Raw genomic sequence first — 12,860 nt, 5'->3', positions numbered from 1 at the left:
TATAAATGTCACTCTAACAGGTAGAGCTGTGTCCCCCCAAAAGACAAATTCAAATCCTAATCTGTGAATACAACCTTCTTTGGAAATGAGGTATTTGCAGATAATCAAATTAAGATGAAGTTACACTGGATCAGGGCAGGCCCCAATACAATGACAGGTGTCCTTATTAAAAAAAAATAATAAGGCAATGTTGGACACAGACACTCAGGGAGAAGTCCACAGAGGCAGAGATCAAAATGATGAATCTACAAGCCAAAAAAGGTCAAGGGCTACTGGCAAAACCAGAAGAATGGATTCTTCTAGAGCCTCTAAAAAGGAATCTACGCTGCTGCTGACACCCTGAGTTTGGACTTCTGGCCTCCAGAACTGTCAAATAATAAATTTCAGTTTTTCTAAGTCTCCCTCCCCCCACAAAGCGTGTGGTAATTTGTTGCAGCAGTCCTAGTAAACTAATAGTTACTAGGCAGTAACTTACTGTCTTAGTCCGTTTTGACTGCTTGTAACAGAAGACCTGAAACTGAGTAATTAATAAAAACTGAAATCCATTTCTTACAGCTGGAAGGCCATGAGCCTACGGTCCAGAGGCAGCCCCTGGTGAGGCCTTCTCATTGGTGGGGACTCTGCAGAGTCCGGAGGCGACACAGGGCATCACGAGGCTAGGGGCTCCCTCCTGTAAAAAGTCACCAGGGCCCTTCCCACAATAAACCACTCATCCACTCATGACGGCCGAGCTCGCATGATCTACTCACCTCTTAAAGATCCCACCTCTCAATACTGGCACACTGGTGATCAAATTTAGACATGAGTTTGGAGGGGACATTCAAACCACAGCACCTACTTACAACCATACAAATTTGTTTCGTGCAGTGCTTTTGCAACATTTAGCATCCAAATTTAAAACAAACAGTATTTTATGGTAAACTTGGATAACAACCACACATAAACATAAAATGTCAACATCTTTTGGTCCGAGGTCTATTTTTATACGAAGGTTACTTTACCTTTCCAAGCATTCTGCCTAGGAAGTAGTAATGTCTGGCAAAAGAATCTCCCACAAGCATCTGAGCAGCCGGGTTGGGGTACAGAAGCCCTTCATTAGTAGTCTTAAAGAACCCCTGGTTGGGGTTAAATCCTGACTTCAGTAGTTCATTTAAAAACTCTCTGAAAATACCACCACCATCAATGCCAGCTTCATCCAGGCCATGGGCATTGAGCAAGTGCACACGGATCCGCTTTTTCAAATCAGGCTCTGTTCAAAAAAAATGGGAGGGTAAGGAGGAAAGATGTTACAAGAAAGCAGTAACATCAACTGGCCTTACAGTAAGGCTTAGGGAAGGGGTGTGAGGATCTTAAGGACATTTTAACATAGGACTCAAAACAGCAATGATATTATCATTATTTTTTGAGACAGAGTCTTGCTCCGTCACCCAGGCTGGAGTGCAGTGGCATGATCTCAGCTCACTGCAACCTCCGCCTCCACAAACTCTCAGGGAATTGGTCCTTCAGAATCTACAGCAAGCTTGTCCTCAACCTGCAGCCCACAGGCCGATGTGGCTCGGGATGGCTTTGAATGTGGCCCAATACAAATACCTAAATTCTTAAAACATTAGGAGTTTTTTTTTTTTTTTTTGAGATGGGGTCTCCCTCTGTCATCCAGGCTTGAGTGCAGTGGTGCCATCTCAGCTCACTGCAACCTCCGCCTCCCGGGTTCAAGTGATTCTTCTGCCTCAGCTTCCCAAGTAGCTGAGACTACAGGCATGTGCCACCATGCCTGACTAATTTTTCTATTTTTAGTAGAGATGGGGTTTCACCATATTGGCCAGGCTGGTCTCGAACTCCTGACCTCGTGATCCGCCTGCCTCGGCTTCCCAAAGTGCTGGGATTACAGGTGTGAGCCACCGTGTCTGACATGTAATTTTTTTTTTTTTTTTTAAAAAAGCTTATTAGCTATCGTTAGTGTATTTTGTGTGTGGCCCAAGATAATTATTCCTCTTCCAATGTGGTTCAGGGAAGCCAAAGGATTGGACAACCCTGATCTACATGATCTTTTAAAAGCTGTATTTGGCTGAAAAGGGAGGAAAATTACTGGTTGTCTAATTTGCTACAAAGAGTAAATTAAGGCCAGGTGCAGTGGCTCATGTCTGTAATCCCAGCACTTTGGGAGGCTGAGGTGGGTGGATCGCCTTGAGGTCAGGAGTTCGAGACCAGCCTGGCCAACACGGTGAAACCCCATCTCTACTAAAAATACAAAAACTAGCCAGGCATGGTGGCACATGTCTGTAATCCCAGCTACTTGGGTGGCTGAGGCCGGAGAATCACTTGAACCTGGGAGACAGAGGTTGCAGTAAGCCAAGATCGTGCCACTGCACCCCAACCTGCGTTGACAGCCTCAAAAAAAAAAAAAAAAAAGTAAATTAAAACATTGTCTTTGTCTGGGCACAGAGGCTAACTTCTGTAATCCCAGCACTTTGGGAAGCCAAGGCAGAAGGACTGCCTGAGGCCAGGAGTCCAAGACCAGCCTGGGCAACACTAGCAAGACCCTGTCTCTACAAAATATAAGAAAAGCTGGGCATGGTGGTGTGTGCCTGTAATCCCAGCTACTCAAGAGGATCACTTGAGCCCAGGAGTTTGAGGCTCCAGTGAGCTACGACTGCACCACTGCACTCCAGCCTGGGTGAAAGTGAGACCCCCATCTCTAAAATAAAAATTTAAAAACCCCAAAAACAGGCCGGGTGCAGTGGCACATGCCTGTAATCCCAGCACTTTGGGAGGCCAAGGCAGGTGGGTCACCTGAGGTCAGAAGTCTGAGACCAGCCTAACATGGTGAAACCCCATCTCTACTAAATACAAAAAAAAAAATTAGCTGGGCGTGGTGGTGCATTGCCTGTAATCCCAGCTACTCAGGAGGCTGAGGCAGGAGAATCGCTTGAACCCAGGAGGTGGAGGTTGCAGTGAGTCAAGATCGCACCATTGTACTCCAGCCTGGGCAACAAGAGAGAAGTTCCGTTTCAAAAAACAAACAAAAACCCAAAACCAAAAAAAACACAAGGTGGACCAAGTTAAGATGTGCTCTGATAAACAGGCTGAATCAGAGAACAGCTTTGGGGAAGTAAGTGAAATGTCCTTCATCTTTCCCTAAGAATGTTCTACAGGTGCTTTGCAGAAAAGATGGGGGAAGGAGAGGGAATGAGAGTTGGGGGCAGGCTGCTGCATGAAGTCAGGGGAAAGCAACCGCACGTAGTGTACACTCGACACTTTCACAGGCCCCATGCGCTGCTTCCCTCTGTCGGCTTTGGTGCATAGTCACCCAAACATATCTGCCCTGGAGCATCTCAAGGGACATGTAACCTCTAGAAGCATTCTGGAAAAGGGGTTTAGCAGAATGTTTGATAAAGCCTCCAGGCAGTCTCCTCAAAACCCTGTCTATCCCTACATTGCTATGTACACGTGTCAGTAATTTTGAAGTTACAGTACCTGGAGTGTAAATAGTCTATGATATGTGTCAAATAGGGCAAATACAATTTACTGGACTGTCTGAGGCTTACAGCCACCACACAGAAATACTAAATTCCCATTCACTGAGCAGTGGTCGCTGACCGAATGGACAAGATGGGGCCACTCTGCACAGCAGCAGGGATGCAGTGCTGCCCTGCCGTGCCTGCCACCTCTGGGTCAGTGTCCGTGTCATCCTTGGGAATCAGGTAAACACATATAAGCCATTTGGCTCCAGCTTGCTATCCTGCTTCTGGAAGAAATTTCCTCTGCTTCAGGAAGAAATGGTAATTCTGCCCATTAAATGAAATAAAAGTAACCAACCAACAAAAGCAGACAATTGAGGCTCTCCAGAACTGACGACAGCAGAGCGCAGAGCCAGCTGTGCCTCACTCTCACCCAAGAGTCAACGACAGTGTGAGCTCCAGGCCCCAAGGGAACTATGTTACCCACTTTACAATTCTTACAGCAATCCCATGAGGGAACGTTGACAGTTTCTCCCAATATTCCACACTGCAACGAGGTAGTGCAGTGCAGGCAGGGAGTGCGTGGGCATCCCTGTGAGACCCCAGCCCATCTTTGCTCTCTGAGCACCAACTGCAGGAACAGCCATCAATCTCTGCATTCCACTCAGTCAACTTATGGGTAACAGGGGCTAACATGCACACTTCAGAGAATCGTTCCGAGATAAGACAACGAGCATCGTAAAGCATGGATTCACTTCAATGACTAGATGATACGTGGAATAATCACATTAGTTGATTACATGTAAATTTTTAGTTAAAAATGCACCTCAAACCATTCTCTCACAAGTAAATTAATTATTCTGGGATGATATTTGACTTTACTAATTTGCCTAGCAAAACACCACTTTTTAACACATTGTGGCTTGATCATTCTTATAGTATTTGATTTGAGAACATTTATAAAGATTTTAAGCATTACAGTATAAACATTATGAGAAGATTCTTCCAAATCTTTTAACTTCAATGCAATTATTAGCATGCCCTTAGGGAGGTGGGGTGTGATCAGTTTTTTAACAATTTTTAAAGCTTAAGGATTCATTAGGAAATTTGAGGCTTGTTATAATTGGACAGTAACATCAAAAAATCATCTACAGGGCGTTTTTTTTTTTTTCCTGAGACGAAGTCTCACTCTGTTACCAGGCTGGAGTGCAGGGGTGCGATCTCGGCTCACTGCAACCTCCGCCTCCTGGGTTCACGCCATTCTCCTGCCTCAGCCTCCTGAGTAGCTGGGACTACAGGTGCCTACCACCACGCCCAGCTATTTTTTTTGTATTTTTAGTAGAGACAGGGTTGCACCATGCTGGCCAGGCTGGTCTCGATCTCCTGACCTCATGATCTGTCTGCCTCGGCCTCCCAAAGTGCTGGGATTACAGGTGTGAGCCACTGCGCCCCGCCCAGGGAGTAGTTTTAAAGTTAATTTTAAATTGCTGGTAAATGAGAAACACATTCTACTCTGGCTGAAGAGCTTACAGCTCCCTACTTGCAAGTACCCCCAACCACAGCACCTGTGCCCTCGGAGTTCCCCTCACCCACAAACTCAGCTCCTCCCCTACAGGTGTTGCTCCAGAACTGCCTCTTGGAAGGCCCCTCAACGTTAAACATCTCACTCTTCTCTAAACACTACACGATCATTGGCAAACTCATTATTTTATCACATCTATTTTTTCCCCCCTGGGATTCAATCACAAACTGAACAAGCATCTACTGAGCACCAACTGTGTACACCAAATAAACAATTCCATCCCAAGCTGTAAAGACCTCCAGGGTCAAGTGGGAGAGATGAACATGAAATATGCTAATAAAAATACAACATAAGAACTATTAGAATTAATTTATAAGGTACTGTGGGACCCCAAAACATCTCTCAATTAGACGATTAGTTAGATTAGGAGTCAAAGTTAGGAGTCAAAGTACCTAGTCTCATCTCATTCACGCCAAATACACTGAAAACACAATCTGCTAGGCAAGAGAAACCTGGCCCTGTGGAGAGGTCACAGCCTGTACGCAGACCTGAGTTCACTCGGTCTCAGCTGATGACACTTGGCATCAGAGGGCCATGGCAAGGATTCAATGGCAACAGTAAATTGTGTAAAAAAATAAAAGCTTGAAATAGAGTAAGGAAACAACTGATGTCAGCTTTCCTCCACTGTTCCAACATTATGACAAAATTAGTTCTTTATGTAAGCAATAAAAATTATTAGAAATCAGGTTTCATTTCCTTAGAAGAAAATTAAGTTGCTTCCCTAGAGGAAAAGGCAATTGTCATTTCACATCGGACAACTCATCACCTTCCAAAAACCAGGTAAGATTATTTCATTTTTAATTTTAGATCCAGCCTAAGCTTCCATTTTAATCCCCTCGGCATTGACCAACATTGAATTAACGTATTATCAGAAGCACAATATTTGGAAGTTAAAACTGCTAATATATTAGAGGTTAATAGCATACAAACTTTGAAGACTAAGTATCAAATATTAACATAAGACAAAACGTGCCAGTGAGTTCCAAATGCTATCCAAATTGCTGTTACAATATAATTCTCCTTTACTAATGGCAGTGTCATTGAAGCACACTTATCCTTTTACAAAGAAACTTGGATTGCAATGGCACTTATTTTAATATGTTTAATTTGGCTTACAATTTGTGATTTCATATAAATATTTATACAAAAACGCAGAATGTAAATGGCTGCCATAGAGATTTTTAGAACAACAGCTTGCAAACTAAATTTTAGGGGCAGAAACGGGAGGTGGGGAACTGGTTACTTTCTTGCCCTTTAAAAATAATTATTTTTTAAAGGCTTCTGTTGTAGTAACTGTCAATTTTAGAAATATTACTTGATAACATGTCTCCCAAATCTGACTTGCTACACTTTTTTTTGGAGACTGGGTCTGGCTCTATTGCCAAGGCCAGAGCAGTAGCACAATCAGGGTTCGACTGCAGCCTTGACCTCCCAGGCTCAAGCCATCCTCCCGCCTCAGCCTTTCGCAGAGTGGGGACAACAGGGGCACACTAACATACCCAGATAAGCTCACTTTTTTTTGTTGAGGCAGGGTCTCAGTATGTTGCCCAGACTGGTCTCTAACTCCTGAGCGCAAGCAATCCTCTCACCTCAGCCTCCCAAAGTGCTGGAATTATAGGTGTGAGCCGCCACACCCAGCCTCACATTTCAGTTTTTAAGTCATTATGGAACAAGATGATGGACACTAATTTTTAAAGAACCACCATTTTCTAAAACAATTTCCTAGCCTCCACCTGCCAAATAATACACAGAGAGAATTATATATACCATTTTCTGGAGAAAGTTTGTCATAAGCATCTTCATAAATGTAATTTCTTCTTATTGTGACATTAATTCCATCCAGAAATGGACCATCTCCTTGAACTTCTTGCTTATCTGCATAAATCAGCCTCTGAAAGATCTGACAAACAAGGAAAGCTGTAAGGTTATTAGAAACAAAAGACCTGTTACAAGCTACCAAAGAATAAACTGCTAAATCTTATCTTTTGTATGTTCATAAATTCTGAAATAAATGCTAACAGTCAAGGTATCAAATCTTGATTTTTATCAATAAATGTACAGATACTATCTAATGTATATCATATTTAAATATTTCTAATGTTGCTCCTTTGCCCAGTTTAAAATAAATTAAAAAATCCGGCCAGGCACAGTGGTTCATGCCTGTAATCCCAGCTACTTGGGAGGCTGAGGCACAAGAATCTCGTGAACCTGGGAGGCAGAGGTTGCAGTGAGCCAAGACTGCGCCACTGCACTCAGGCCTGGGTGACAGAGTGAAACTCTGTCTCAAAAATAAAATAAATTAAAATTTAAATTTAAACCCCTTGCTATAGAATATTTTCATTTATAAATCCTTTATAAAAACTGAGGTAGTGAGGGAAGAATAGCTTTGTAAAAGCTGTATACTAACACTAGTAGAAATATCTCTATGACAAAATTCGAATAATTTTTTGATGTTAAAAATCCAGTAGAGGGAGCTCAGGAATTATGTGGGTCAGTGAGTGAGTGAGTGAGTGAGTGTGAGAGAGAGAGAGAGAGAGTGTGTGTGTGTGTACGCACGCACAGGGAGGGTTTAGTGAAGGGACATGAACAGCTTCAAAAGAAACTCTTTTGTTCACCATATAAACAGAGTGCACAGGCCTAAAAAATACACTCTTGAAGCCATGACTGGAGAACGGAACCAAGTAATCTTTAGAAATTGGTAAAAATAGTTGACAAATAAAAACAAAACATTTTAAAATTTGGAAACATATATAAACAAAGTTTTGTACATCAAAGACACTAGACAAGGAATTAAGATATTTGTCCATTTCTTTTTTTATAAAAAGTAAAGTGGCCGCGCACGGTGGCTCACGCCTGTAATCTTAGCACTTTGGGAGGCTGGGGCGGGCAGATTACAAGGTCAGGAGATCGAGACCATCCTGGCTAACACGGTGAAACCCCATCTCTACTAAAAATACAAAAAATTAGCCAGGTATGGTGGCACGTGCCTGTAGTCCTAGCTACTTGGGAGGCTGAGGCGGGAGAATTGCTTGAATCCGGGAGGCGGAGGTTGCAGTGAGCCAAGATCGCGCCACTGCACTCCAGCCTGGGCGACAGAGGAGACTCCATCTCAAAAAAAAAAAAAAAAAAAAAAAAAAAAGTCGTGTTTCCAGGCCAGGTGCAGTGGCTGATGCCTGTAATCCCAGCCCTTTAGCAGGTCAAGGTGAGATGGTGGCTTGCATCCAGGAGTTTGAGGCTACAGTGAGCTATGATCACAGCACTGCTTTCTAGCCCAGGTGACAGAGAGAGATCCTGTCTCAGAAAAATAAAAATAAAACAGCGTTTCTGATAAATAACTTAAACATGAACGTACAGAAGCTTATCTTCATGAAAAATTTGCATTTTCAAAAACAAGGCAAAACTTTTTCCTCCCTTTGAGATAGGTTCTGGCTTTGTTGCCCAGGCTGGAGTGTAGTGGCACGATCTTGGCTCACTGCAACTTCTGCCTCCTAGGCTCAAATGATCCTCCTACCTCAGCTTCCCGAGTAGCTGGGACTACAGGTACACACCACCATGCCCAACTAACTTTTGTATTCTTTGTAGAGACAGGGTTTCGCTATGTTTCCCAGGCTGGTCTTAGACTCATGGGCTTGATCCGTCTGCCTCGGCCTCCCAAAGTGCTGGGATTACAGGCATGAGCCACGGTACCTGGCCAAACAATGCAAAATTTAATAGAGAAAAATGACGTTAGACCCTCATTATAAGAAATCTATAGTGTTACTGGCTTTCAACCAGTTGTAACTAAGAAAATACTTTCAGTTTGTAAAAAGAGGTATCTGGTTGGGTTTTAGAAATCATTCTTAGCTATTTCAACCTAATGAGAAAAGTATGTTATGTAATCAGCCAGGCACTAGGCACCTTTAGAGATTTCTTTGGTGGGTGGGTGTTAATTTCTTAACCCTAATATGATACATAGTGACAATAAAGAAACCAAATCGCATACCTTTACTCGTTCCTCAAATGGAACCACAAAAGGCAACTCTGTCAGGACGGCAAGCTGTCTTTCCTCAGACACAGACAGCGGCGGGGACTCCAAACCCACTACAACACATTTTAAAACCTTAATTAGTTCACTTGTACTTTCCCTTGCATTCCCACTGACAATTCTTAAGGTGAAGGTTCTTGAAATCATCCTGATTATCTCATTTATCTAAATCCAGTTCCATGAACATATCCCCGCCTCAGGTAGACCCGTGAGCCATGCACAGTGTAGGATCAGCACAGCAGCTCCCCAAATACATACCTTGATCGAACATTAAAGATGTCCTAATCAAGAACTACACTTCCACTCCAGCTGTCCAGCATGTCTCAAGTGCACAGCTAACCCTAGCACTGGCAGTGAGGCCCGAATGCAGCCAGATCCAGCAGTGGGAGGTGCCCTGGCCACCCCCGACCACCTTCGTGCCCTTTTCCTCCTACTATGGCAACAAAGTTCCTCCCAGACCAGGCTTGTGTGCATGAGATGGTGCCTGGGAGAAGGCTGTATACACAGTGGGCCCCAGGCAGTATTTCATGAATAAACACATATCCCATTCCTTTCCAACAGTAAATCATAACTTGGCCTCTTGAAACTCATTTCAAGGAACTGGGGATGGCAGCTTATGCCTGTAATCCCAGGCTGAGGCGAGAGCATCCCTTGAGCTCAGGAGTTTGAGAAACTGAGCAACACAGAGAGACCTTGCCTCTACAAAGACAATTTTTTAAAAAATTAGCTGGGCATGGTGGCACACGCCTATAGTCCCAGCTACTCAGGACGCTGAGGTGGGAGAATGCCTGAGACTGCGGAGTTCAAGGCTGCAGTGAGCTGTGACTGCACCACTGCACTCTAGCCTGGTGACACAGTGAGACCCTGTCTCAAAAAAAAAAAAAGAAAAAAGAAAAAAAAGTAAAGTGTTAGGCGAAGGTATCTTAGACATCATTCAAAAGCACAATTTTATTAAAGAAAAAAATGGTAAATGGGATTCTATCAAAATTTAAAACTTCTCCTCCTTGAAAGACACTGCTAAGAAAAGAAAAAGACAAGCCACAGATTGGGACAAAATATTTGCAAATCACATATCTGATAAACTATATCCAGAATAGCTTTATAACTCTCAAAATTCAATAACTAAAAAACATGTTCATAGGCAGTGTGCAGTGGCTCATACCTGTAATCGTAGCACTTTGGGAGGCCAAGGTGGGAAGATCCCTTGAGCCCAGGAGTTAAAGGCCAGCCTGGACAACATATGGAGATTCCACCTCTACAAAAAATTTAAAAAATTGGCCAGGTGTGGTGGCACACGCCTGTGGTCACAACTACTTTGGAAGTCACGGCAGGAAGATTGCTGAAGCCCAGGAAGTCAAGGCTGCAGTGAGCTGTGATTGCACCTCTGCACTCCAACCTGAGCACACAGTGAGACCCTGTCTCCAAAAAAAACAAAAAACAACCAAGAAAACAAAAGAAAAAAATTCATGAAAAAGATGCTGAATATCATTAGTCGGCTGGTAGACACCAATTAAAACCACAATAAGACACCATTTCCCACCTTTTACAATGGCCAAATTCTTTTTTTTTAGACAGTCTTGTACTGTCACCCAGGCTGGAGTGCAGTGGTGTGATCTCAGCTCACTGCAACCTCCACCTCCTGGGTTCAAGTGATTCTCCTGCCTCAGCCTCCCAAGTAGCTGAGATTACAGGTGCCCGCCCCTACGCCCAGCTAGTTTTTTGTATTTTTAGTAGAAATGGGGTTTCAGTATGTTGGTCAGGCTGGTCTTGAACTCCTGACCTCGTGATCCGCCCACCTTGGCCTCCTAAAGTGCTGGGGATTACAGGCGTGAGCCACCGCACCAAGCCCATAATATTTTTTTTAAAAATGACAACTATAAGTGCTGGTGAGGACCGGGAACAACAGAGGCTCTCATTCATTGCTGGTCTGAATGCAAAGCCGTGCAGCCACCCTGGAACACAGTTCTGCAGCTTCTCATCAAGTTAAACATAAACTTGCCAAATGTCTCAGGATTCTTACTCCCAGTGAAACTTACTCCATGTCAAACAAAATGTATGTTCACAGAAAAACCTGTACATAGATGTTTATAGCAGCTGTACTCGTGTTCCCAGAGACTGAAAATGAAAACATAACCAAATGTCTTTCAACCAATGAATGGATTCACAAACTGTGGTGCATCCCCACACTGGAATACTGCTGAGCAACAGAGGGAACCATCAACCCACACAGCACCCTCAAATGCACCGTGCTGACCAAAAGGAGCCAGGAGCAGACTACACAGCATGGTTCCCTTTGGAGGCCTTTTGCAAAAGGCAAAGTGACAGGACGAAACAGAAATGGGTGGCTGCTGAAGAGGTGGCCGCAATGGAGCTAGAGGCAATTTTGGGGGTGATGAAAGTTTTCCACATGGTAGCTCCTGGTGGGGGTGACATGGCTGCATGAGTTTATGAAAAATAACATGAGTTTATGAAAAATAATCTGTAGATTAAAGGAGTGAATCTGACAGCGTGTAATTCATACCTCGGTAACCCTGTGTCCTAGAGAACTCACCGTCCAGGGTGGACTGCAGCGGGCCTATCCTCCCCATCCGCCGGAACCTCCACACATGTCTGGATGCTGGCACATAGAGCTGAGTGACCTGTCGGGGGCAATCCTGGTTCAGCACTCCCCTGTGCTCTAGCACACACTTCGACCTGATCACACTCGAACAGAATCGGTGCTGGACATTTCTCTACCGTGGGCTGGGCCCGCTCTCTGACCTCATACCTTCATGTCCCCTTCTGCTTTACCTTTTCAGGTCCTCTCTCATGCTGGCTATCCTTTCATACTTTTACAGTTAACTGTGTTTTCTAATACGCCCTAAAGAAATCTCTAATTGTTTTATTTGATGATGCATAATATCTAAACATAGTAAAATAATATAATTGCTTTATGAAACAAAATAGATCACTTTAAAAATTAAGTTATTATATCAAAGATTCACTTTCTAGTTTTTTTTCAATTTGGTTGAGGCAGTATTCAAATAAAATAGACATAGTATATTTTCTCTTATTTTTCATCTGTCAGTTCCTCTCATCCCTTATTTTTGGTCCTTGCAATTTTTTATTTTTTGATACAGGGTCTCACTCTGTCACCCAGGCTGGAATGCAGTGGTGCGACCTCAGCCCACTGCGACCTCCACCTTCTGGTTTCAAGCGATCCTCCCACCTCAGCCTCCTGAGTAGCTGGGACTACAGGTGTATACCATCACGCCTGGTTAATTTTTGTACTTTTTGTAGAGATGGGGTTTTGCTATCTTGCCCAGACTGGTCTTGAACTCCTGAGCTTAAGCAATCTACCCACCTCAGCATCCCAAAGTGCCCAGCCGGCCCTTGCAATCTTTTTTTTTAGATGGAGTCTCATTCACTCTGTTGCCCAGGATGAAGTGCAGTGGCCTGATCTTGGCTCACTGAAACCTCTGCCTCCCAGGTTCAAGAGATTCTCCTGCCTCAGCCTCCTAAGTAGCTGGGATTACAGGCACATGCCACTACGCCTGGCTAACTTTTGTATTTTTAGTAGAGATGGGGTTTCACCATGTTGGCCAGGGTGGTCTCGAACTGACCTCAGGTGATCCGCATATACCTCGGTCTCCCAGAGTGCTGGGATTATAGGTGTGAGCCACTGTGCCCAGCCACCCTTGCAATTTTTAATGAAGAAACTTTTATCCTGTAAAATTTCCCATAATCTAGATTTTGCTAATTGCACGCTCATGGTGTTGTTAAAGATGTACTTCTAACCCCTCTGTTTCCTGTAATT

The 12,860-nt window shown here is 43.7% G+C and overlaps 1 protein-coding gene across 1 annotated transcript in view; it reads right to left on the bottom strand.

Annotated features, from left to right (window-relative positions):
- Window positions 1-12,860, bottom strand: part of UBE3C (ubiquitin protein ligase E3C) — a 136,479-nt gene that overhangs the window by 38,378 nt on the left and 85,241 nt on the right. Inside the window, exons 15-18 of the mRNA XM_030826341.1 lie at window positions 11,616-11,703; window positions 9,023-9,120; window positions 6,808-6,940; window positions 1,002-1,249 (exon numbers count right to left, since the gene is read on the bottom strand). Coding sequence (XP_030682201.1) covers window positions 1,002-1,249; window positions 6,808-6,940; window positions 9,023-9,120; window positions 11,616-11,703 — 567 coding nt within the window. The remainder of the gene's footprint in view (window positions 1-1,001; window positions 1,250-6,807; window positions 6,941-9,022; window positions 9,121-11,615; window positions 11,704-12,860) is intronic.

This window comes from Nomascus leucogenys, chromosome 13 (assembly GCF_006542625.1).
Source record: "Nomascus leucogenys isolate Asia chromosome 13, Asia_NLE_v1, whole genome shotgun sequence".
NCBI classification, from domain to species: domain Eukaryota; kingdom Metazoa; phylum Chordata; class Mammalia; order Primates; family Hylobatidae; genus Nomascus; species Nomascus leucogenys.
The sequence above is the reverse complement of the archived record's forward strand: the minus strand, read 5'-3'. Positions and strand labels throughout refer to the sequence as shown.